General features: G+C 61.0%; 3 protein-coding genes across 10 annotated transcripts; 2 read left to right on the top strand and 1 right to left on the bottom strand.

Annotated features, from left to right (window-relative positions):
- The first annotated feature begins 2,089 nt into the window (after positions 1-2,089).
- On the top strand, positions 2,090-9,620 carry NLRP6 (NLR family pyrin domain containing 6). Of its 2 annotated transcripts, none has more exons than XM_045770731.2 (8): positions 2,090-2,684; positions 3,368-3,648; positions 3,874-3,912; positions 4,188-5,925; positions 6,760-6,852; positions 7,984-8,154; positions 8,259-8,426; positions 8,901-9,620. In XM_045770731.2, the coding sequence occupies exons 1-8, from the start codon at positions 2,656-2,658 to the stop codon at positions 9,037-9,039; spliced, it is 2,658 nt and encodes an 885-aa protein (XP_045626687.1). In that variant the 5' UTR covers positions 2,090-2,655; the 3' UTR covers positions 9,040-9,620. The 2 variants fall into 2 exon arrangements, with proteins under 2 accessions (XP_045626687.1, XP_045626688.1); XM_045770732.2 differs by having other exon boundaries at positions 6,757-6,852.
- A 1,831-nt stretch (positions 9,621-11,451) lies between these two features.
- PGGHG (protein-glucosylgalactosylhydroxylysine glucosidase) lies at positions 11,452-18,221 on the top strand. Of its 7 annotated transcripts, none has more exons than XR_006775087.2 (14): positions 11,454-11,781; positions 12,304-12,587; positions 12,910-13,120; positions 13,196-13,631; positions 14,542-14,661; positions 15,062-15,193; positions 15,397-15,508; positions 15,761-15,833; positions 15,929-16,065; positions 16,207-16,340; positions 16,468-16,563; positions 16,786-16,883; positions 17,041-17,170; positions 17,276-18,221. XR_006775087.2 is itself a non-coding variant. In XM_045770735.2 (14 exons), the coding sequence occupies exons 2-14, from the start codon at positions 12,329-12,331 to the stop codon at positions 17,329-17,331; spliced, it is 2,076 nt and encodes a 691-aa protein (XP_045626691.1). In that variant the 5' UTR covers positions 11,456-11,781; positions 12,304-12,328; the 3' UTR covers positions 17,332-18,221. The 7 variants fall into 7 exon arrangements, 3 of the variants coding, with proteins under 3 accessions (XP_045626692.1, XP_045626691.1, XP_045626693.1); XR_006775086.2 differs by having other exon boundaries at positions 17,003-17,170; XM_045770735.2 differs by having other exon boundaries at positions 11,456-11,781; positions 16,959-17,170.
- Positions 18,222-20,395: 2,174 nt separating this feature from the next.
- Positions 20,396-22,395, bottom strand: IFITM5 (interferon induced transmembrane protein 5). The gene is made up of 3 exons (XM_045770738.2): positions 22,329-22,395; positions 21,810-22,111; positions 20,396-20,927 (listed from the first exon to the last, which is right to left on the bottom strand). The coding sequence occupies exons 2-3, from the start codon at positions 21,999-22,001 to the stop codon at positions 20,715-20,717; spliced, it is 405 nt and encodes a 134-aa protein (XP_045626694.1). The 5' UTR covers positions 22,002-22,111; positions 22,329-22,395; the 3' UTR covers positions 20,396-20,714.
- Positions 22,396-24,445: the final 2,050 nt, after the last annotated feature.

Genomic DNA, 24,445 nt, shown 5'->3' with positions numbered 1-24,445 from the left:
TTGCCCCTCTCAGTTCCTCTGACAAAAGGAAAAGAGCATGCATCTCAAGGAAAAGCTCATGGTCAGAGTGTTAAGTACTGGAGAGAGGTGAGTGGAATCAGAACCGAAGTGGGTTTGGAAATCAGGATGTTCTCGGTGACCCAGAAAACAGAGCTGCCCAGAACTGGAGCGGTGGTGACCACCGACACCTAGAATGGGCAAGATAGAGGTATGACAGCCTCACTCGTCTCCACCCTCGCTGTTGGAGTGCCATTACCATGCCACTCTGCAGACGAGGAAACAGAGACACAGAGAGGTTAAGCAACTTGTCCAGAGTGACCCCGCTCTTGGGTGGTGGAGGCAGGATCAGATCCTGACGTTCTGGCTAGGAGACTGTGCTCTTGATGACGGCACCTTCTGCCTGATCATGGAAGGGTGACAGTGCCGCTGCAGAGAACTTGCTTTCAAGAAATCATCCTATGGAGAGGAAAAGTGAACGTGCATTTAGCAGAAACACAGCACCGGCCAATGTGGGACCCCTGTCTCTGTCTGGAGAAGTGAGGGCATGTGGAGCCTCTCAGGGTTGAAATGGGGTTCAGTGAGGGGTCCGTGAGGGGTGCACTGTGGCCCAGGGCCCTGCAACGCCCCCTGAGCTGAGAAGGGCCCACGTTCGGTCCACGGTCGAGCCCTGACACACTCACGTTTGTTGTCCATCTGTTGTTGCTTTGCTTCTGCAGAATCCCAGCCACGCCAGAGGAGCTAAGTCAGGAGCCAGCAGGTCAAGGGAGCTGGGACCTCATACGGAGCTCACGACAGTAGCACCCCCACCCCCAACCTCTCCTGGCAGCTGACGCCCAGCTCTGCTAAGTGTTTGTCCCCAGGACCCTGACTCCAAGGAGACCCAGTCCACTCCTCTGCTTTGTGGGCTGTTACCCTCACCATGGCCTGGAGTAAGGGTCTTGTCCACACTCTGGGCCCTGCCCCGGGTGAAGCTGCTTCAACACACAGGGCAGGTGCACTGCCCCTACCTTTCAGTGCTCTGTGGGGACAGTGAGATGTGTTCATGTTCACAAGAGTCCTTTCAAAGCACAAAGCATCCCCTGCCCCTGTGTGCTGGCAGCAGCCCCTCCAGGCTCTCTGCTCCCAACCCTGCCCTGTGTCCAGGGGCTGCCCAGTGTGGAGGGGACTCAAGTTAGAGGGGTGGGGCTCTGTCAGGAATTTGGGGAGTAGGAGAGAGGGAGGGTGCTGCCCTGGGGTAGATGTGAGTGTGGCTCAACAGAGCCACACCTCTGAAAGCCTGAGCCCTCCTCAGGCAGACATGTGGTCTACTTGCCTTAAACAGGGAAAAAAAAAAAAAAATCAGGGAGAAATGGTCATCTCTGTGAGTCCCCTCCTCCTGGTGGAGGGGGCAGCCAGAATAGAGGCTCCCAGGACTCTGGGTTCTCTCCCCAAAGGGCAGCTCTCGAGGCTCCTGGTGGAAGCAGGACTGAACACAAGGATGGCTTATGGCCAGAAAGGCAGTGACAATTCCAGAACACCTGTTCTTGCAGACGGTTCCCGGAAATGCTTAGAGAGATACGGTGTTCCTTTTCTGCGGCTGCCGTAAAAGCTGCTGCAGACCTGTCATGAAAGAGCACACATGGACCCCTTCCCGTTCTGGAGGTCGGAGGTCCAAAATCAGCTTCACCGGGCTGAGTTCCATGGGTTGGCTGGGCCACACTCCCTCCAGAGGCTCTAGAGGACATGTCCTCACCTTGCCTTTTCAAGTTGCCTTTCCAGCTTCTAGTGCTGTGTTCCTTGTGCTCCTTGGCTCGTGGCCCTTCTTCCCACTTCAGGGCCAGCAGCCTAGCATCTTTACAGCCCGTCCGGATAATCCAGGACCATCTTCGCATCTCTAGAACCTGATTCCATCACATCTGCAAAGCCCCTTTTGGTGTACGAGGGGGCCTTCAAAGGTTCCAGAGATTAGGACCTGATATCTTTGGGGTCTATTATTGAGCTGACCACAGATACACTCACACAAACACAGCGTTAACATGGCCACGGAGACAGACAGACACACACACACACGGGCAGACACTGTCAGTAGAACCCACATTCATTTCGTCACACATGGTCCCACATCAGTCACACACACTCCTCACCTCCAAACCTCTTCCCATCAGCCTACTCAAGCCAGGTCTGGGAAGTCGCAGAGCTCTTCCCTGGCCGACGTGACAGCCTTGTTGCCCTGAGAATATCTTACAAGTCCCAGTGTCCCCTCTGCCTCAGAATCTAACGTCTGTCGAGGCCTTGAAGCTGAAGGTCTAACTCTGAGCCAGCCACTTCCTCCACACAGCCCCCCCTGCTCTGCAGTCACCTGCTCACAGCTCTGCCTCGCTGCCACACCCTGTGAGTTTTCAGAATACGGTAACGGGGAAAAGATTAGAAGAAAATCAAAGGTCGCCCAGCGAAACTCTTAAAGGGTGGTTGTGTGCGTGTGCCCCAGGGCCTGAGTTTGGGAGCTTGCGACGGTTGGACGGACATCTTCGTGCTGGCTGCCCGAGAGCACTTGGGCCTAGGGCATGGACGGGGCTGGACAACTCCCCTAGAACTTGGCTCCAGTCAACCTCAGGAGAGGTCGCCTTTCTGATCCCTGCATCTGCCCCTGAGCGCTAGTCCTAGGGGCCAGACTCCATGGACCAGCCAGAGGCCTTCTGCTCCAGGTGAGTGCTGGCTTTCAGGGTGGTCACTGGAGAGTGCTCTAAGGCCTCACCTCTCGCTGCTGACTCCCTAGGGCTTATCTACAACCCCCTTATCTACAACCTTCCCCCAACATCCCCCAGGCTCAGGATTCTGGGGACTCCCTCGGCACAGAGGGCATCCCGTGGGTCTGTTCCCAGGAAGGGCTCAGACTCAGCCCCTGGTGCCAGGCCCCCAGCCTGAGCCCCGCTAACAGGTGCAGTGAGACGAGTGTCATGGAACACAGTCGCTGAGGCCAGCTTGGCTCGAGGCTTCCAGGGAAGGAAAGGGAAGGGGGGAGAGGGAGAAAAGGGGAAAACGCAGGCCCTGGTAGTTACCTCATCTGAGGGTTTGGACCTGGCCTAGCCACGTGTGTGGGAGGAACAGAGCAGGAAGGCGCCCCCTAGCGCTTGGGCCAGCGGTGGCCAGTGCCCCCTTCACCACCCCACTTCCCCCCCTGGCGGCAAAGCCTTGGAGCAAAGCCCACCCACCCCCTCCACGACTTCCCTCCCCGCTGAGCGCTACCAAGCGGTGCCCTGCAGTCACCTGGAGAAACGGGGCTGCCTCTGAGCGCCCCGACGCCGGGGTCGGGTAAGGTGGGAGGCGGGGCAGGGCTGGGGTCGCCGACGCCACACACGCGTTGACCCCTACCCCCGCCCGCCCCCAGCACCGAGTCCCGCGCGGCTGCCGCGCGAGAGCTCCTCCTGGCCGCGCTCGAGGACCTGAGCCAGGAGCAGCTGAAGCGCTTCCGCCACAAGCTGCGGGATGCGCCCCTGGACGGCCGCAGCATCCCGTGGGGGCGGCTGGAGCGCGCGGACGCCGTGGACCTGGCGGAGCAGCTGACCCAGTTCTACGGGCCGGAGCCTGCGCTGGACGTGACCCGAAAGACCCTGAAGAGGGCGGACGTGCGCGACGTGGCGGCGCGACTCAAGGAGCAGCGTCTACAGCGTGAGCGCGGGGTCGCAGGTGGCGAGGGTCCCTGCCTCTCTGTTCGCTTCCGCCCGGGCAGGGTCTGAGCCTCGGGCCACCATCCTTCCCGCTTCCCCGTCCACAAATTCACTAGGCCCAGGGCTCGGATCCTGGACGCTCTTGAGTGTGGCCCCAAGTCCCTATTGCGGCCCCCGCCCCGCCCCTGCACGTTCTGCAGGGCCTCACCACTGGTCTCCCTTCCAGGGCTCGGCCCCAGCTCTTCGGCACTGCTCTCCGTGTCCGGTAGGTCTCTCTCAGTCCCAAGCACAGGCCCCAAGCTGTCGGGGCGGCGGGGGGCGGGGGGGGGGGCGACCCTCAGGTTTGCAGCGCGAGAGGTTCCCGACAGCTGTTCCCGGGGAGGAGAGTGTGTGGGAAGGCTGGCTGGGGCGAGGAGCTGGGGTGTAGCTGGGGAAACACACCTGAGCCTAGTGTGTTGGGGAATGGCCCTTGTCCTCCCCCCGCCCCACGCACACCCCGTTCCCTCTACTCCCTCCGGCCCCTCTCCTGGCCCCCACCAGAGTACAAGAAGAAGTACAGAGAGCACGTCCTGCAGCAGCATGCCAAGGTGAAGGAGCGGAACGCCCGCTCGGTCAAGATCAACAAGCGCTTCACCAAATTGCTCATCGCGCGCGAGGGCGCTACGCTGGTGGACGAGGCTCCGGGGCTCGCGGAGGAGCAGGAGCCAGAGCGCGCTCGGCGCTCGGACACCCACACCTTCAACCGCCTGTTCGGCCGCGACGGAGAAGGTCAGCGGCCTCTGACCGTGGTGCTGCAGGGCCCGGCGGGCATCGGCAAAACCATGGCGGCTAAGAAAATCCTGTACGACTGGGCGGCAGGCAAGCTGTACCACGACCAGGTGGACTTCGCCTTCTTTTTGCCCTGCCGCGAGCTGCTGGAGCGACCGAGCACGTGCAGCCTGGCCGACCTGATCCTAGACCAGTGTCCCCACCGCAGCGCGCCGGTGCGGCAGATGCTCGCGCGCTCGGAGCGGCTGCTCTTCATCCTGGACGGCGCGGATGAGCTGCCGCCGCCGGGGCCCGGCGAGGCCGCGCCCTGCACAGACCCCTTCGAGGCGGCAGACGGCGCGCGGGTGCTGGGCAGCCTGATGAGCAAGACGCTGCTGCCCCATGCCCGCCTGCTGGTGACCGCGCGCGCCACCGCCCCCGGGAGGCTGCAGAGCCGCCTGTGCTCACCGCAGTGCGCGGAGGTGCGCGGCTTCTCGGACAAGGACAAGAAGAAGTACTTCCACAAGTTTTTTCGGGACGAACGGATGGCGGAGCGTGCCTACCGCTTCGTGAAGGAGAACGAGACGCTGTTTGCGCTGTGCTTCGTGCCCTTCGTGTGCTGGATCGTGTGTACTGTTCTGCGCCAGCAGCTCGAGCTCGGCCAGGACCTGTCGCGCACCTCCAAGACGACCACGTCTGTGTACCTGTTCTTCATCGCCAGCGTCCTGAGCTCGGCGCCTGCCGCCGATGGTCCCCAGATGCAGGGCGAGCTGCGCAAGCTGTGCCGCCTGGCCCGTGAAGGCACCCTCCGGCACAGGGCGCAGTTCGGGGAGAAGGATCTGGAACGACTGGCACTTCGCGGCTCTAAAGTCCAGACGCTGTTTCTCAGCAAGAAAGAGCTGCCGGGCGTGCTGGAGACGGAGGTCACCTACCAGTTCATGGACCAGAGCTTCCAGGAATTCTTCACCGCGCTGTCCTACCTTCTGGAGGATGAGCGGGATCTCGGGGCACCGGCTGACAGTGTAGGAGCGCTTCTGCGGGGGGACACCGAGCTGCGCTGCCACCTCACGCTCACCACGCGCTTCCTCTTCGGGCTGCTGAACACAGAGCGCATGCGCGACATCGAGCGCCACTTCGGCGGGGTGGTTTCAGAGCGCGTGAAGCAGGAGGTCCTGCGGTGGGTGCAGGAGCAGGGCCAGGGCCGCCCTAGGGCGGCAGCTGAGGGGGCCGAAGAGACCGAGGAGCCAGAAGAGGAGGAGGGCGAGCTCAACTACCCGCTGGAGCTGCTCTACTGCCTGTACGAGACGCAGGAGGGCGCCTTTGTGCACCAGGCGCTGCGGGGCTTGCCTGAGCTGGAGCTGGAGCGAGTCCGCTTCAGCCGCATGGACCTGGTCGTCCTGAGCTACTGCGTAAGGTGCTGCCCTGCCGGGCAGGCACTGCGGCTGGTTAGCTGTGGACTGGTCCCCGCGCAAGAGAAGAAAAAGAAGAAGAGCCTGATGAAACGGCTGCATGGCAGCCTGAGTGGCAGCTCGTGAGTCTACGGGGCAAGATGGCCCTCGGTGGGGGGAATGTGTGTGCCCCTGCGTCGGTCTGGGTGGGGGAGCACGTCCACACCGGACGCCTACTCCCCCAGAGGAGGATCGCACCCCCTTGCAAGGCAGCCTCCCAATGTCCATCTGTCCATCTCCTTACCCAGGGTGCCCTTGCCATGCCAACGCCCATCTGTCCACATCCAAGGCAAAACCTCCTAGCAAACCTCCGCGCGGCTCTGGCCCAGCTTTCTAATAAGTTCTGGAATACACTATGCCTGCTGTGCCCTGAGCTTTGAACCTGCTGTTCCCTCCACCCAGAACACTCTGTTCGCTGCCTATCATCTGTGCTTTGCCAGGCTCCCCCAGCTGGCCTGGGACCCCTGTGGCCCCAGAAGTGCCCCGTAGACTGCTGTATGCCATGACATCTACCCAGGTCTATCCCCTTCACCAGAACCTCAGCTCCTTTGGGACAAATTGTCTTAGCTCCAACCCAGACTTGACCCAGAGCTCAGCGTCTGTTGAGATAATGAACGTCAGGATATTGGCAGGGGCTGGGGCTGGGGACGCCCACTGCAGGTGCAAGGATAGACCCACCTCGGAATGTGAGTGACATGCCGCCCCACACGGGCTGGACTCATATAGACAGCTTCAGCGGGGAGGTGCACGGGCCCCAGCTCAGAGGTTTCACTCTGGGTTTGGAGTGAAGAGGGTGGAGGGGCCCTGGCTCAGTTTGGGGTTGAGGGCAGAGGCAGCTCTGACACCTCAGGACCACTGGAAAGAGGTAGGAACTGGAAGGGGACGGGTGGGCTTCACCTTGCTCTCTCTCCTAGCAGTTCACAAGCCACCATGAGAAAACCCCAGGCCTCTGCACTACGTTCACTCTTCGAGGCCATGACTGACCAACACTGTGGTCTGAACAGCCTGACGTGAGTGGCCATGCCCCCACCCCTCCCTTGGAAGGCATGCAAAGCAGGGACGAAGGAGTAGCCCCGTCTGGAAACGGCTGAGGGGACAGGCTGAGAACCTGTGGCCTCTGGTGTCCCGGGCTGGGGTCAACAGGCTGTGCCCACACAGGACGGAGGAGGAAGGAGGGGATGGGGACAGGGGTCCAAGACCAGCTTCGGTGTTAGTTAGGAAGGAGGGTTTGGCCCCAGTTTGAGTGGAAAGCATGGTGCAGCTAAACATTCTGGGGGAGGGTTAAAGAAGACCGGAACATGCTTTCCTTCCAAAGAAAGGAAGCAAACAAAGGAAGGCTGCTAGGTGCTGTTGGGAAGTGCTGGGCAGGCCCTCTGAACTCTTACAGGCGGTGGAGGGAAGTAGTGGGGGCACAGGCTCTGAGCCCTTGGGCAAGTCAGTCTGTCTGAGCTTGTTTCTGCCCCTATGAAGTGGAGCCAGCCGACTCTGCCTCAGAGGGTTGGTGTGACAGTGGAGCCAGCAGACTCTGCCTCAGAGGGTTGGTGTGAGAGTTAATGTGGCAACACTGAGTACATGACCCATGACCTACCACCAAGCGGGCAGGAAGTAAGAGGAGCTGAGGAACTAGTGCTGGTGGCATGGTGACGTGGCCACGTAGCTGGGGGGGGATTCCAGCAACCTGGAGACAGACAGGGGGAGCCAGGAAGGCGATCGGCACATTTGGCCCATCGATTCTGCCCCTGACTGAATGTGTGAAGATGTTCGTCACGGCATTATTTATAATGGCCAAAAAGTAGAAACACTACAGGTGCTCAATTGTCGGGGACCGGCTAATTGAATAACCTATGGCCTACCTTAACTCGACAGACAAGGATATGCAATTAACCACGTGGACAGTAAGGTCTAAGGTAGTGCGCTGTGTCCTAAGGGAAAAGCGGAGTGCGGTCCAGCACTGGCATATATGGCCAAGGCTCCCCAGGCACACATGTGGCGACAAAGGGTGAAGGAAACTCTGTTCCTGCGGAGCCAACATATCGCCAGAGGGGACCTCAGCCACCCAAGGACGGGGCAGTTTGCAGAGCTGGGGTGTGGCAAGGCAGCCAAGGGGCCCGAACGCAGACCCGTGTGCCTCTTGACCACAGGCTGTCCCGCTGCAAGCTGCCCGACTCTGTCTGCCAAGACCTCTCTGAGGCCCTGAGGGAGGCCCCCGCCCTGAGGGAGCTGGGCCTGCTCCACAACCAGCTCAGCGAGGCCGGCCTGCGCGTGCTGAGCGAGGGCCTGGCCTGGCCCCAGTGCCGGGTGCAGAAGCTCTGGTGAGGCCTGGCCTGGGAGACTAAGGAAGGGGCAAGGGCAGGGTCGTGGGCCAGGGGCGGGAGGGGGGAGTGTCCACTGCAGTCCTGAGTTCCCCTCCCCTCAGGGTGCAGCAGCCCGGCCTCCAGGAAGCACTTCATTACCTCATCAGCATGCTCAGGCAGAGCCCAGCGTTGACTACCCTGGATCTCAGTGACTGTCACCTGTCAGAGTCCATGGTAACCTACCTGTGTGCGGTCCTACAGCAACCAGGATGCCGCCTGCAGACCCTCAGGTGGAGGCAGGGGTGGGAGAGGTGCTGGGGACTCAGCCCCTCAACGGTGGGTTGGGCTGGGTGCCTGGGGACTTCCCCTGGACCCCTAAGTGGAACCCCTCCCGGGGCCCCCCGAGCGACCACACTCAAACCCAGCCCCTGGAGAGCCGTGCTCCAAAGCCCTGGCCCCAGCCCTTGGCTTCAGTCACTCTACCAGACCAAATGTCCATCTGTCATCTGGTGCCCATGGCAAGTCTGGGCCAGTGATCCCAACACCCTGTTACTCCCCCAAAGGCTCTGGCCCCCAGCCCCTAACCCCTTCCCCCAGTCTCTGATGGCCCTGCCTAACCACCTTTTGTCACTGCATGCCTTTAGCACAGCCCAGGCCAACAGCCCCATCACTGCCCCCACACTGCTGCCCTGTTACTGTCCCCCTAGCCTTGGCCTCAGCTTCCCCAACCTACTCCCACTTGTGTTCTGTGTGCACGACTACAGTCTGACTTCCATGGCGCTGAGCGAGCAGTCGCTGAAGGAGCTGCGGACAGTGAGGACGGCAAAGCCAGGTCTGGTCATCTCCCACCCAGCACTGGACAGTCACCCCAACCCTCCCACAGGATTCAGCAGTGCCCTCTGAGGCCCTGAAGGCCAGGGGAGGACTCTAGGCAGCCCTACGGAGTCGACTTCTTCATCCCAAGGGCAGGAAGGTGTTGCTCTCAGCTCTGGGCAGCTCTTTGGAGCCTGAGGAGCTGGGGGCAGGCAGGTGGGAGGCGAGGACACATGTGGTCCCTTACCTGGGGAAACTGAGAGCTCCCAGTCATCGAGCACCTACCCTGTGTTGGCCTTCACCTGGTGTGTTCAGTGCAGAGCGACCCCTTCACTGATCCCATCCCCATCTGCACTATGGGCCCCACAGACCCAACAACTCTGTCCCTGGTCACGGGAGAGCAAGCAGCGGCTGACCCCTGACCAAAGGTGGGCAGGTCACCATTCCTCCCCAGGAATTTGTGTCTTGGCATTGGGAGCGAACCCATCCCTGAGGCTGTGTAGTCCCAGCCCAGAGGTGCCCATTCACCTTCTAGGTCTTCAGGGACGGAGACCAGGGGAGAGGGGAGATGGAGCAGCAGCTGGGACTCTGGCTGGGAGCCATGATGGCACGGGTGGTAGACAGCCTGCCCCCCACCCCATGCACTGATAATACATTCTCCTTTGGAGTCACTTCTGTTGATTTCTGTTGCACGTGGCCAAGCATCCTAACAAGTGCTTACAATCTTTCCTTTGGTCCCCAATCCACCTGTATGGGGTGGGGTTGTGTTCCCCATTTCCCAGATGAGGCAACTGAGGCTCAGGGTTATAGCCTGACTACAGGAAGCTCTGAGGCAAGACCTGGCTTTGATGAACAGGGCCAGCAGTGGACAGCTCCCGAATCCTAAGGTCTCTGCTCTACACTGCAGGGCTTGACCAGCTCCTGAGACCTCAGTCCAGGTGGATGAGAACCATGGGAGTCAGTGCCTCCACTTCTCGGGGGAAACTCCCTTCCATAATCACCTTTCAAGTCCAGCCATTCATTCCACAAAACAGACAAACCTCCCCTCCTGAAACCTGGCAGGAAGACAGACAATAAACATGTATAGACAGGGGCCAACCAGTGCTCTGGGGGAACATGAAGTAGGGCAAATGAGGGAGGACAATGGAGCCAAGCGAGGCTTTCCTGTTACAAGTCAGGGGTCTGTGGAAGTCTGAGGACAGGGCATTTGAAAACAGAAGGATGTGAGGCATCAAGCCCCGAGAATATCTCGAAGAAAGTGTTCCAGGTAAAGCAACAGCCAAGTACAAAGGCCATGAAGAGGAGTGTCTTAGCCAGCTCGTCTGCCATGACAAAAATACCATAAACTGGGGGGCTTATCAAACACAGGAATTTATTTCTCACAGTGCCGGAGGCTGGGACGTCCAAGACGCCAGTCAATCTGGTGTCTGGTGAGGACCCTCTTCCTGGTTGCAGAGGGCTGTCCTCTTGCTGTTTCTTCACATGGTGGAAAGAGCAGGCTAGCCCTCAGGACTTTTCTTGTAAGGCCTCTAATCCCACTCTTGACAGCTCTTGACCTAATTACCCCCCAAAGGCCCCACTTCCAAACATGGTCACACTGGTGGATTTGGGGGCACACATTCAGTCCACAGCATGCTTGGACTGTTACAGAAGTCGCAAGGAAGCTAGAGTGGCAGCAGCGGACTGGGGGAGGGGGTCAGGGTGGGGTCAGGGATGCTGGCTGGCCTGTCCAGGTGAGGTGCGCACCACTGGAGGCTTCTTTTTTTTTTCTTTTTCTTTTTTTTTTTAAGATTTTATTTATTTATTTGACAGAGACAGGCAGCGAGAGAGGGAACACAAGCAGGGGGAGTGGGAGAGGAAGAAGCAGGCTTCCCGCCGAGCAGGGAGCCCCATGCGGGGCTCGATCCCAGGACCCTGGGATCACGGCCTGAGCGGAAGGCAGATGCTTAACGACTGAGCCACCCAGGTGCCCCCACCACTGCAGGCTTCTGAGCAGAAGGCACAGTCTGCCCCATCACTCTCTGGGTGGCTGCGGCTCGGTGTTAACAAGGACCATAGAGGGCAGAGCAGAAGCAGAGTGTGGACTGTGTTTATCCAAGAAGACAGCTTGGTCTTGGAGCTTGCAGTGGGGATGGTGAGAGCTGGCAAGTGCAGTACAACAGGACCTTTGGTTGGAAGTGGGGGGGGGGGGGGGGACAGAGGGGGCCTGAGCAGCTGGACCAAGGTGGAGTCTCCAGCACCTGTACTGGGGGAGTTGCAAGAAGAGCTGGTTTCCAGGGACACGTTGAATCTGAGTGTCTCTGGCGGGGCCCAGTGGTCAGAGCACAGACATGTGGGTCAGGCCAGGGCCAGAGAGGCAAGGAGACAGGCCCAGGGCCCAGCCCTGGAGCATCCAGGTGGACAGGTGGGGGAAACGAAACGGAGTCTGAGAGCAGAGGCTGGGGAGAGCCAGAAGGTGGGGCCAGAGCAAAGGGAGGGACTTCTCCTGGGGGCTCACGGAGGGAGAGACACAGGAAGCCGAGACCGGACCGGGGCAACCGTGCACCAAAGGCCCCTGCCCCTCTCCTATCCATCCCTGGACGCATCCCTGAGGTCAGAGTTCAAACTGTGCTCCTCACGCAGTTTCCTGCGAGCGCCACCCGCGCACCAGTAGCACCGGGTCTGCACACGGAGCCACGCACCCGGTCGCCTGCCCAGCTGCCCCGCCCTGCGCGGCCCTGGGGGCGGGGACCGCAAGGCCTTCCGGCCACGGGGCAGCGGCAGGCTACTTCCCGCTTCGGCCTGGAGGGGCGACGCTGAGCGGGCTGGAGCCTGGGGACCTACAGGGCTGCGGTGAGCCCCAGAGACCCTCCCCAGCCTGCCTCCCGGAGCTCCGGCTCCTTCCCCGCCCCCGCCCCGGGCCGCTTGCCTCCGCACCCCCCCCCCCCCGCCCCGGAACCGCGCTCCCGCACACACACCACCCCTCCCCCAAGCCAGCCTTCTTGAGGGCTACTGTCCGCAAGACTGAGGCCTCCTCACGCCCCACTAACAGGTCGGGGCTCGTGGGGGTGCGGCTTGGAAAGAGCTGGAAGGACTCGAATTGAGACCCTAAGGTGGGGGTTGGGGGACCCAGCTGGGTCTCCGGAGATCAGTATTAGGAGTTTGGGGATCTCTTAGGGTTGAAAGTGTTTCCTGGGGCAGCTCAAAAGTGAGGTCTCTGGAAAATCGGGGCTGCCCAGGTGGTCCACACCCGCCCCCCAGCTGTCGGAGGCATCGGCCAAGTGCGGGGGGGGGGGGGGGGGCGGACTTTGGGCTTTACAGTCCAGAGAGGGAGGCCTGGCCAATTGTGGGAGCCACCGACTCCCCCTTTTCCAGGCCGCTCTGCTGAGCAAGACTTTCCATGGAGAATGCCAGTGAGGACCCCACCATATTCACTGCCCATTCTCTGCCCAGTGACCCCCGGCTCTTGGCCACCGTGACCAACACATACTTGGGCACACGTGTGTATCATGACACACTGCATGTGAGTGGCGTGTACAATGGGGCTTCCGGGGACACACACCGGGCCATTCTGCCGAATCCCCTCAATGTCCAGCTGGAGGTCCCTGCAGAGACAGGAGATCAGCTGACCAAGACCTTTGTCCTGGACACTAACACAGGTAACCCACCACTGTCCTGCTCCCCCCACTCGAGCCATTGTTCCAGGTGAGTGGGGGAACCAACAGCAGTCCCATCCTGCCACCTCCTAACTCAGGATGTCTGACTCACAAAGAAAAGGAGGGCTTCAGCGCCGCAGGCCTCCTGCACTGGTGCAAGCTTGGGGTCCTCTGTGCAACTGTAGCTCTCCAGACAGGGCAGCAGGGGCTCAGAGGGCGGATCCACCTCCCTGAGCGGCCAGCAGCTTTGTAACTGTCCTCGATGGCCCTAAGTGGGGCACGCAAGTTGCCCTGACCCACCCCCACCCCCGCCACCCATTTCCAGGCTCCTTTCTGCACACCCTAGAGGGCCCTGGCTTCCAGGCCTCCCAGCGTATCTACGCCCACCGCACGCTGCCTCACGTCATGGCTTTCAGTGTGTCTATCACCCGTGTGGCCGTGGGGACCTGGCCCATCACGGTGCTCCTGCGGTCGAACTTCTCCCCAGAAAGCCCAGACCTGGACCTGCATCTGGGTCCCGACTTCCAAGGAGCCCGGTGAGGAGGGGGTCGGGGCTGGCCAGGTAGACCAAGGAGGAAGCTGGTCCCTTAGACATGGCCACACTCTTGCAGGTACCTTTATGGCCACACACTAACCCCGGAGCAACCTGGGGGGTCCCAGCAGGAGGTGCACATGCTGTGGACACCAGTGCCCCCAGCCCTGACCCTTGGGGAAAGTGAGGAAGACCAGACCTGGGAGTTCCTGACCGTCGTAGGTGGCAGCCGGGCTGAGGCCCAGGCCTGCCTCGCTGAGGCCCTGCAGCTGCTGGCCAGGGGCACTCTGTACACCGTCCATGCCCAGGCCTGGGCCCAGCTCTGGGCTGGCTGTGGCCTGGATGTGGTGGGGCCCCTACCCCTACGCCAGGCCTTGCGTGGCGCCCTCTACTATCTGCTCAGTGCCCTGCCACAGCCTGGGGCCCCAGGATACACCTGCCACGGCCTCAGCCCTGGGGGCCTGTCCAATGGGAGCCGAGAGGAATGCTACTGGGGCCACGTCTTCTGGGACCAGGTATGCACCATTCCACCCCCAGCACACATCAGCCACAGATGGGGCAGCACGCGGGCACAGAGGATGCCGTGGCTAAGGGCACAGGCACGGCTGCTATCTCTGCCCTACCTGGGTTGGGGGCTGTGATTGGGGAAACACAGAGGCCATGGCAGGAGGGAAGGCTTCCTGGAGGAGGTGGGATCTCAGCCAAAGAATGTATAGGAGTTTGGCGGAAAAGAGTGATTCAGGCAAAGGGACCAGAGGGTATAAACAGCAGAGCTGAGAGGGTGTTTGGCATCTGCGGGGGCAAAAGGGTACCTCACCGAGGAAGAAGAGCAGTTGTAGGGGGGCTTTAAGAGCCGTGGAGACTTGAACTGGAGAGTGACACCGACAGAGGTGTACTGTGGGAGGACCCTTGTGGCTGCTGAGGGGAGCATGGGTGGAGGAGAGTGAGGCCTCGGAGAGGAGTGGGAACCAGGAGAGGCTGGGACTTGGTGTCCATTGAGTGTGGGAGGGGTCTGGGGTGCTACCCCCTCTTCATCAGATGCCTCCAGAAGCCAGTGCTGTGGCCCACTCTGGTGAGGCTGAGTCCTTCCCTCTAGGTCAGGCAGCTCATGACCAATGGTTTCCGTGTGCAGCTTCCAGCCCGCGCTCCTGGGGGGACCCCGATGCCTGCTGGGGAGGTGAAGCACTGGGCTGGGGACCAGACCCGAGGAGCATCTAGTCTGGAGACTGAGCCGTGGGATGGGCAGGTGTGGAGGGCCCAGGAGGGGCCCAGGGTGGGCAGCAGAGAAGAAGCTAGAAGGAGACAGAGGGGCCCTCAGGGAGGCAGCATGAGCAGTGCTGGCTCTGGCCAAAGCAGAATGTGGGCAGGCAGGAGAGAGAGAAGGGTGTGAGAGCTCCTGAACGAGGGGCCCTTCTTTGCCCTCAGGATCTCTGGCTGTTCCCAAATATCCTGATGTTCCACCCGGAGGCCGCCCGGGCCCTCCTGGAGTACCGTGTCCGGACGCTGGGTGGGGCCCTAGACAATGCCCGGACGCTGGGTTACCAGGTGAGGGGACCCACATCCCTCCTAGGCCTGTACCCATCACCTCAGGCTCCTCTCTGGCTGGCGCTGGGATTCCTGGATTCTTACGGGGGCTCAGCAGCATCCCCCAGCCTGCGCTGTACAGGTAGGAACCACAGCCTGGCTAGGGCCCAGCTGGAGTCCCCTCGCTACCCTGGCCCAGGCTCGACACACAGTGGAAGCTGGACAGAAGCTGTCTGGGCTATGATGGGGACACGCGGTGGGCACTCAGAGCCTGCAGGCCCCCGTGAGGGCACCCAGACACTTGGTGCCCCTACCTCTGTCCTCCATGGCTGACGGCTGAGGGCGTTGGGAAATGGATGGGCTATCCCTGTGCCCCAACCCCGTAATAGTCAGGTCTGCTCCGTGCCCTCCACCCTCTCAGGGAGCCAAGTTTGCCTGGGAGAGTGCAGGCTCTGGTCTGGAGGTCTGCCCTGAGGACATTTATGGGACCCAGGAGATTCATATAAACGGAGCTGTGCTGTTGGCCTTCCAGCTGTACTACTACACCACCCAGGTGAGGTGTCGCCATGCCCACCAGGTACGACCACCCACCTAACGCGGCCGTGCTCCCCTGCCCCCCACCGTGACTTCCTGTCTGGGGCCATGCCTTCACTCTGGGCACTCAGGAGGGTGGGCACTGACAAGAAATGCAGTAACCGATGAGAACTGCAGCCACTGGTGGCATCATCCCTGTCCCACCCTCTCCTGCTCCACCAGGACTTGCAGCTCTTCCGAGAGGCTGGTGGCTGGGACGTGGTCAGGGCTGTGGCTGAGTTTTGGTGCAGCCGTGTGGAGTGGAGCCCTGAGGAGGAAAACTACCACCTGAAGGGTAAGGGCATGAGGAGAGCGGGATGGTCATGGGGAGGGTTGGTCAGAGGGGAGGGCCGGTGGTAGAAGGGAGAGGCATGGACCACTGTGGCAGGGAGAGTAGGTGGCCACGAGTTGGTGGGGCAGGTGGGCGCCCCTCAGTTCAGCATGGGATCTCTGGCACCTGATGTTGCCAGCCCCACACTGGCTACTGGCGTCAGGGACGGGTCCCTAAGACCCTGCACTGAGCACCGCCTTGTACTCGTGTGCCCAGGAGTCATGCCCCCCGACGAATACCATTCAGGGGTCAACAACTCCGTCTACACCAACGTCCTGGTCCAGAACAGGTCAGACCCAAGACCCCTGCCCGAACTGCCACCATGCAAAGGGCTGGCCGGGCCGGCTGGGGCTAGAGTCCCCCTCTCCCTGCCTCCACCCCTAGCCTGCGCTTTGCTGCTGCCCTGGCCCAGGACCTGGGTCAGCCCGTCCCCAGCGAGTGGCTGGCAGTGGCTGATAAGATCAAGGTTCCCTTTGACCCGAGGCGGAACTTCCACCCTGAGTTTGATGGGTACCAGCCTGGTGAGTGTCCTCGGAGCTGCCTCAGGGCCCCTTCACCCCTCCCACAGGACCTGTGTCCACCCTGGATGTCCCCTACCTGACAGAGCAGCTCCCCCCTTCCGGCTCCCCCCCCCCCCGTCAGCAGCACCTGTCCCTCCCCAGGAGAGGAGGTGAAGCAGGCAGATGTTGTGCTCCTGGGGTACCCCATCCCTTTCCACCTGAGTCCTCACATCCGCAGGAAGAACCTGGAGATTTATGAGGCTGTGACATCCCCAAAGGGCCCTGCCATGACCTGGGTGAGGAAACTGCAGTGGTGTTGGGGGGTGGTCCTCACAGCAGCCCCAGCCCTGCCCCACTAGTCTCAGTCTCCCCTCCCCATGCAGTGGGCTTTGCCCCAGCATGTCCTCTGACCTCTGACCCCAGAGCATGTTTGCCGTGGGCTGGATGGAGCTGAAGGACCCCTGGCGGGCGCGGGACCTCCTAGAGAGAAGCTTTGCCAACATAGCTGAACCCTTCAAGGTAGCCTGGACTCGGTGTCAACTCTCATGCTGACCACACCTGCCTCCTGCTCTGGCCCCTGAGTGGTCGGAGTGGGAGCCCCGCCTCAGGGAGAGTCACAGCAGGGTCAGGTCCCTGGTGACTCCTGCCTGACCTCGGGCCCTGCCCTTGGGAGCAGGGGCAGCAGCCTCATGGGGGCCCATATCCTGGGAGTCCGGGCACCAACCGACTTGCCACGTGCAGGTGTGGACAGAGAATGCAGATGGGTCGGGCGCTGTGAACTTCCTGACAGGCATGGGGGGCTTCCTGCAAGCGGCACTGTTTGGATTCACAGGGTTCAGGTGAGGATAGGTCTGGCGGAGAGCAATCACATGCCCCCCACTTCCTGCTCTCATGCACATCTCCCCTCCCCCCAGGATCACCAGGGCTGGCGTGACCTTCGACCCCATGTGTCTGGCAGGGGTCTCTGGAGTGTGCATCTGTGGCGTCTCTTACCAGGGGAACAAGCTGGACTTCTCCTTCTCCGAGGGCTCTGTGACAATTGAGGTCAAAGCCCAGGCAGGACCCTGGGCACCCCTGCTGGAGGCTGAGCTGTGGCCGACACACACTCGACTCCCCCTGCTCCCAGGTAGGCAACAACCCCCAGACTCACCCAGGGGTCCAGAGCAGGTGAACCCCCAGGGTAACCCCTTAGGTATGTGCCCCCACTCCAGATTCCCCCCTCTCCCTGCAGGGCACAAAGTCTGCTTTCCCTCCTCAGCCGGACGGATACAAAGGTCTCTCCTGTAGGCAGCAAGTTCTGCTCCAAGAGTTTCCCAGGAGAATTTTTGGAAGACATTAGACACCTGCCACAGAACCCACAGGACCCCCTGCGGGACACCGTTGGGTCCTCCAGCCACACCAGTGTCCTCACCCTGGCGCTGTCTTGGGCACTGCACCTGAACAGCCAGGGCTTCAGGGATGTCTCCTGGGTCCTCCCATCTGGCCTCCCTCTCTGGGTACCCCCAGCTGGCTGCATCCACCCGTCCTCAGCACCCTCCTGGCCTGCTGATCCCCTCCCCCTTGCCCACGCTCCATCTAGCAGCCGGGCTCACAGGCTCCAGGGAAAGCCTGAGTTCGTTGGCCCAAAGTTCAGGACGGCCTGCCTCTACCTGAGCCCCTCCGCAGCCTAACCCTCCATGGACAGCAGCTTGCCCATGGCTTCACACTCAGTCACATCTGTGCCTGCCTTTCTGGGCTGACGCCTGCACCTGCACCCTTCCCCGGGACACCCCAGGGGGCCAGGATGGGGCTCCCGCTCTGCTGAGAGGGCAGACACAGGTGCAAGCCTCCGTGTGCAGGAGGCAGGGGTGGGGGGCGTGAGGCAGCCGTTGGTCCGTGGCGGAATTCCTTGGCACGCTCAGTTGCAGACCAGAAAGGAGCTGTGTGTCACACTTCACACACAAATGAAGTCAGGCATGGCCGAATCCGGGTGTGCTCAGCACCCTCAGTCCGTGGCTCCTCCAGCCTCTGGGCCACTTCAGGGAGGTTGGACGGTCCCCGTCACAGGCCTTTCCTCAGCCAAGAAGAGAGGGTGGCGGGGTGGGATGGTACCTGCTGCCAAGATTTTGGTGAGAGCCATGCCAGTCTGCCTGCGGAATAAAAGTTCTACGCTGGGAGAAGTCTGGGTGCCGTAAGGAGCTGGTGGTCTCCTTCCTTCTGAAAGTGAGGGCCGCCTACCACATGGGGTCAGGTCGGGAAGGGCAGCACTGTGCGCATACAGAGCGAGCAGGTGGGCCTGCCACTCTCCTTCACTCTGGCAAACCCCTCTTCTCTCTCTGGGGTTGGTGGAGAGTTAGTCCGAGTTCTTCAAGAAGCAGACAGCAGGCACACAAGCTGCGATGGACGAGGCCACGTGAGGGGTGGGGAAGGAGGGTGGCTGGAGGCGTCAGGGATCCTAAGGCTAGCCTCTGGGTCACCCTGGGGAGCAGCGCATGGGAAGAAGTATGGCCTCCAACGGAGTCACAGGGACAGAAGGAGTTCAGCATGGATGTCAGTGCTGGTCCCCAAGAACGTGTGACCTCAGAGACTGGAGCCAGCCCCTTGGTAGGGCATGTCCGGGTGCCCCCAGGCTCTCCCTCAACTGCTGACTGTGTGGCAAAGGCTGAGGCAAATCTGCTAGAGCAGCTCATGGTGGCTGGGGGCTATCCCAGTAGAGCAGATGCTTATTTTTGCAGCCCTGGAGCCAGATGTGGGCACAGACATCAGGTGGGGCGGTAGGTGGCCCTGTACTCACCAGACTGATAGAGCCTGATGCTTCCTGCATATACATGCCACATATGTGTGCCTCCATCTGTACACGTAGTGAGGTGACCCTCCGAGGAGACCGTGGCAGGGTGGCAGTACACGTGTGCCGGCATAGTTGGTCAGAGGCCCATGGCAGCCAACTGCCTGGACTTGATCAGGGTCCCTCAGCCTGCCCAGGAGACAGCCTGGGATAGGGAGGGCTGCCGGTAACCTTCCCCATGCCTGTCTTGACCACACACTCTGTGTCCTCGGCACCTGGGCACAGGCCAATCTCTGTTCCCCTCACCAAATGTGGGGACCAGCAGACCATCCCGTGCCTGGGGACACGCACCTGGTCACACACAAGCTGATCCCCATTCCCAACCCGTGCATCCAGCACAGGTTGCTCCCTTCTTGGGCCAAACCTGGAGCTCCATCCTGGTCCAAGCCCTGGCACACTGCCCTTATCCTGGATCCAGCCTGGGACCAGCACCCAGCAGGGGCCAGTGCACCATCACCATCCCCAGGCCCCAGGCAGCACACACCCCTACCTGCGGGGGCTGGCTGGGAGCAGCACACACTCCAGCGTAGGGCTGGCACGCTGTTGACCTGTGGCCAGACACGATCTCCACTAGCACACTGTGGAGACAACTAGGCCCGCTGTCGGCTATCACAGAAGAGGGGGCTAGTGAGGCTCCAAGCACGCAGCTAGACAGACCCCCACACCCAGCCCAGGCAGATGGGTAAGCAAAGGGGGCTCCCTGGGTGGGGTGCTCAAAACCCGGAACCGCCCTGTGGTTAAGGCCCCTGCAGTTAGCCTGCCCTGTCATTGGACCAGCCGCAGGGAGGCCTAAGGGACCTCATCCCCAGCCACACAGGGTGTGTGCATGTGTTTAGCAAAGCCCTCTTTGCCAGGCTCTGCTGGTTTCCAGGAAGGGGGAGAGTGCTGCCCAAGGGAGGCAGAAGGGTACAAGGACGTACCGAGCACCAAGGATGCTCAGAAAGTGTCCTCACCCCCCAGTTTTCACCCTCTGCCCAACTGCATGTAGGCGTGTGAGGTGTACATGCATCAGTGGTAGAAGGGTCAGGCCTGTGTGTGCGTGTGTCTTTGTGTCCAGCCTCGCTGACCCAGGAGGGAGGGAACCCACTGTGGGGACTGAAATTTCTCAAAACTAAAGGAATGCAGGAGTCACAGGGACAGAAGGAGCCTGGCACTCACTGACCCACCGACAGAAACATGCAGGGTGAGGACAAGCGATGTCCTCCTTGGGGCTCCCACTTAACACAAGTGCACACACAGATGGGGAAGGGCACACATGTTCTGGAAGAGAGGCCACTAAACCACAGTGTCCTGCAGGGCACCGGAGATCAAAAGCCTGAGTTCCCAAACTCTGTTCTAAAATACTCCGGCGTCCCCACCCCAGAACCCACAAGCCACCCAGTGCCTGAGTGAAGGCGACAGTCGGGGCACGGCCCAGCAGACAGGACGGGTCAACCTACCATCCTGCTGGGGTCAGTCCAGGGGGATTTAGTCTGGGTGGTTCCTCTCAGGAAGAAACCCTCCCCCACCCCAGCAAAAAGCCCAGGAGGCACTTTCTGGAACCAGGTGCTTTTAATTGTGAAACCAAGGCTGAGTGAGTCTGGTGAGGGAGGAGGGAGGGCCCAGCCTGGGCACAAGGAGTTAGGGGAGCGGGGACTATCAAGGTTGGAGTTGAGACCACTGCGGTCCAAACGAGGCATCTTCAGGGTCAGCATGAGGTGCCCAGGCTGGGGTGGGAGGGGTGGGCATCACGCCCTGGGGTGGAGTCAGGGTTCCAGGGGCTCAAGGCGGAGTCCCTGGAGCAGTGCCCTGGGGCCGGTCCTGGGGTCAGGGTCCGTGGGTCAGGATGCGGACAAGACCCAGCCTGTCAGTCATAGTCCGAGTCGTCGAACTTGGTGCTGAAGAAAGCAGCAGAGTCCTTGGCCAGCCGGGACAGGTGCAGCGCGCCGGTCACCACCAGCGCCAGGAGCAGCAGAGGCGGTACCAATGCCCACATCGTGGCCAGGATGTTGTAGCACTTGGCTTTGGAGCCCAAACGCCGGGCTGCCTCCAGGTCTCCAGCCACCTTCTGGTCTCGGGCCTGTGGGCCAGTGGTAGGGCCACGTCTCTACGGGACCTGGGGGCCCTGCCTCCTCCCACTCCAGCTGTGGACCCAGAGGCCGTCCTGGGCCAGCATCGGCCCTAAGGACCCTCTGTGGGTGGAGAGGGCTGGGGTGCTGAGAACCCCGAGGAGCTGAAGCTGAGGGGCTGGGCACAGGAGCCCCCTAGCATGTGAAGAGCCCTTTGATGAGAGCCCCCCTTGGGTGACCCCCCCAACTCCGTGCTCTTCTGGATGGACGGACACCCCCAAGGACAGCCCCCTCCCTTTCTGAGCAGCACCCCTGCCTGAATGGAGAAGCCCTCGCGAGGCGAAGAGCTTGTCCACGCCTGGCCAACGCAGTGGCCTCGGCAGCGGCGCGGCCCCTTAGAGCGCCCCTCCCGCCAGAGCCTCTCAGGACAAGCCGCCCCCTCCGGAGAGACCCCGGCCGCCCACCTTGATGGAGTAGGAGAGACCCCGCCCGCCCACCTTGATGGAGTAGGAGAGACCCCGCCCGCCCACCTTGATGGAGTAGGAGAGACCCCGCCCGCCCACCTTGATGGAGTAGGAGAGACCCCGCCAGCCCACCTTGATGGAGTAGGCGAGACCCCGCCCGCCCACCTTGATGGAGTAGGAGAGACCCCGCCCGCCCACCTTGATGGAGTAGGAGAGACCCCGCCCGCCCACCTTGATGGAGTAGGCGAGACCCCGCCCGCCCACCTTGATGGAGTAGGCGAGACCCCGCCCGCCCACCTTGATGGAGTAGGAGAGACCCCGCCCGCCCACCTTGATGGAGTAGGAGAGACCCCGCCCGCCCACCTTGATGGAGTAGGAGAGACCCCGCCCGCCCACCTTGATGGAGTAGGAGAGACCCCGCCCGCCCACCTTGATGGAGTAGGCGAGCGCCAGGAAGCCGAGGCAGCACGGGTTCAGGTACAGCGTGCTGAACACCGACCAGATCAAGTGGTCTCGAGGCGGGGGTCTCGGCGCCCCCAGAGCGAGGGCCGTGTGGGCGGCGCCGTCTGCCTTGCGGGGCGTCGGGGCCCGGGGGTCCTCGCGGGGGTACGACGTGTCCATGGGTTCCAGCGCCGTCTCCTCCTCGCTCGGGCTCCCGCTTCGAGGGTGGGCGCCCAGGGCCGCTTATAGCCCGGCCGCCCCCCTCCCGCAGCCCGGCCCGGCGCCGCCCGCTAAATATAACGACAAATTACAGCCCGGCGCTGCGGAGAGCGCGGCCCCGCCCCGCCGCCCCCCGCCCCCCGCCCCCCGCCCCCCGCCGCGCGAGCCCCTCCCCCGCCCCGGGAGCCCCCGAGGGCAGGCGGCTGGGGCCGGGGGAAGGGGCGTGCGCTGACGGCAGACTGCCCACCCGAGCCCCGCCCCGCGGCCAAAAGGAATCGGAGGGGCCACCTCGGGGCTGTGGGTGGGGGCGTGTCGCCTCAGCTGCGGAGAAGGGCTGGAGACGCCCCCCAGGCTTGGGCTCTATCCCCGGAACCCAGAGTGTGGGCTCTGGCCGGACCGCCTCCGCCCACCAGCGTCCAGCCTTGGCACTGCAGGAGTCCCTGCCCTGTGCTGGCGGGAGGGGGCCAGCCACAGCAGGATGCACACGGGGCTGTGGCACCCTAGGGGTTAGCGGGAGGAGACCCCAGCCCCCGCTGTGCCATTGCCCTGAGGTGCTGCAGTGAGCTCTCCGAGATCCTCCCTCACGGGCTGACCGCTGCTTCCCAGCCTCCTTGGCTGGTTACTCCTGCCCTCCCGAATCCTCGGAGGTTTGGAAGGATGAGCTCAGGGCTCTGTTTTGGGTTCCCTCTGTAGGGTCCTGCAACCCCTTGGCTGTAAATGCCACGTCTGTGCCAATAACTGACATTTACAACAAAGGGCCAGGCTTCACTGCTGAACCCCAGACTCATACTTCAGTGCCTCCTCTGGCAGAAGGGCTCCGGCGTCTCCAACCTAACTTTTCCACAAGAGACCTCAGGTTCCTGTCCCCCAACCTCCTGTCTTCATCAGTTGGGGTTGTTATAAAAAGTACCATAAATTGGGTGGCTCGTAAACAGTAAAAATTTATTTCTCACACATCTGGAAGCAGGAAGTCAGATCAGGGAGCCAGCGTGGACAGGTTCTGGTGAGACCCTCTTCCTGGTTGCATATGGCTAACTCCCCACTGTGCGCTCACATATTGGAAGGGTCTAGGGAGCTCTATGGGTCTCTTTGATAAGAACACTAATTCTAGGGGCGCCTGGGTAGCGCAGTCGTTAAAGCGTCTGCCTTCGGCTCAGGGCATGATCCCGGCGTACCGGGATCGAGTCCCACATCGGGCTCCTCTGCTATGAGCCTGCTTCTTCCTCTCCCACTCCCCCTGCTGTGTTCCCTCTCTTGCTGGCTGTCTCTCTGTCACATAAATAAATAAAATCTTTAAAAAAAAAAAAAAGAACACTAATTCTATATGAGGCTCCACCCTCATGACCCAATTACCTCCCAAAGCCCCCACTTCTTACTACACTGTGGGCATTAAGATTTCAAGATACAAATTTTGGAGGACACAAACCAGGGGCCCCACTGAGAGTTTGACTTGGGCCTGCCATATTCCTCAGATCCGTTGTGTCCCACCAGAAAGAGCGGCCAGGACGATGCTTTGCCCGTTGAGATATTGTGATACTGTGATTTATATTAAGAAAGATGTATCTCTCCATCCTTGTTTCTGGCACAGAACCCCTAAGCCCTTGGCATCTCTGCTGTGATCCAGGAGGCTTTTGTTATGTGAATGAGGTGACTTTGGGACCCTCGTCTAAGGATGAGGGCTGGCTGCCAGGAGAGCCAACCAAGGGACCACAGGGTTGGTTCTGTCCCACCCTCTGACCTCCGGGGATGGCAGCGGGGCTGAAGGTTGAGTTCAATCGCCAGAGGCCAATGAGTTAGTCAGTCATGGCTAAGTAACGAAGCCTCCATAAAACCCAAAGGACAAGGTTTTGAGAACTTCTAGGTTGGGGAACACGTGGACATCCGGGGAGAGTGGTGTGCCTGGAGCAGCCGTGGACATTTCCCCAGACCTCACCCTGGGCATCTCTTCCATCTGGCGATTCCTGACTTGGATCCTTTTGTAATCAGCTGGTGATCTAGTGAGTAAAATGTTCCCCTGAGTTCTGGGAGCCGCTCTGTCAAATGAATAGAACCAAGAAGTCATGGGAACCTCTGATTTACAGCCGCTTGGTCAGAAGCCCAGGTGACAGCCCTGACTTGCGACTGGCACCTGCAGTGGTGATGCTAGCTATAGAGACAGTCTTGTAAAACTGAACCCTTAACCTATGGGATCTGATATTATCTCTGGGTCGATGGTGTCAAAATGGGTTGAATTCTTGAACACCCTGCTGGTATCCAACATTTGCTTAGTGTTGTCTGGGCAGTCCCTCACACATTGGAATTGGGTTGTTAAGCTTAAAAATAAAACTGCCAGTTATTTTACCAGAAAACGGGTTTATTTGGGAATAGCAGAAAATTACAATTCTGGAAAGCAAGCCATGGCAAAA

Source organism: Ursus americanus, chromosome 24 (assembly GCF_024610735.1).
Source record: "Ursus americanus isolate L20-20 chromosome 24, mUrsAme1.1.p, whole genome shotgun sequence".
Lineage (NCBI taxonomy): Eukaryota > Metazoa > Chordata > Mammalia > Carnivora > Ursidae > Ursus > Ursus americanus.
This window is presented reverse-complemented; position numbering and strand designations above follow the sequence as displayed.

Coding starts and splice junctions, on each gene's coding strand:
- PGGHG (XM_045770735.2), top strand. CDS start 12,329: ATGGAGAATGCCAGTGAGGACCCCACCATATTCACTGCCCATTCTCTG. Junction 14,662..15,061: donor CCCGGACGCTGGGTTACCAG/GTGAGGGGACCC, acceptor CCACCCTCTCAG/GGAGCCAAGTTTGCCTGGGA. Junction 16,564..16,785: donor ACATAGCTGAACCCTTCAAG/GTAGCCTGGACT, acceptor TGCCACGTGCAG/GTGTGGACAGAGAATGCAGA.
- NLRP6 (XM_045770732.2), top strand. CDS start 2,656: ATGGACCAGCCAGAGGCCTTCTGCTCCAG. Junction 2,685..3,367: donor CCAGAGGCCTTCTGCTCCAG/GTGAGTGCTGGC, acceptor GCCCGCCCCCAG/CACCGAGTCCCGCGCGGCTG. Junction 5,926..6,756: donor GGCAGCCTGAGTGGCAGCTC/GTGAGTCTACGG, acceptor TCTCTCTCCTAG/CAGTTCACAAGCCACCATGA.
- IFITM5 (XM_045770738.2), bottom strand. CDS start 22,001: ATGGACACGTCGTACCCCCGCGAGGACCCCCGGGCCCCGACGCCCCGC. Junction 20,928..21,809: donor CGCTCGCCTACTCCATCAAG/GTGGGCGGGCGG, acceptor ACTGGCCCACAG/GCCCGAGACCAGAAGGTGGC.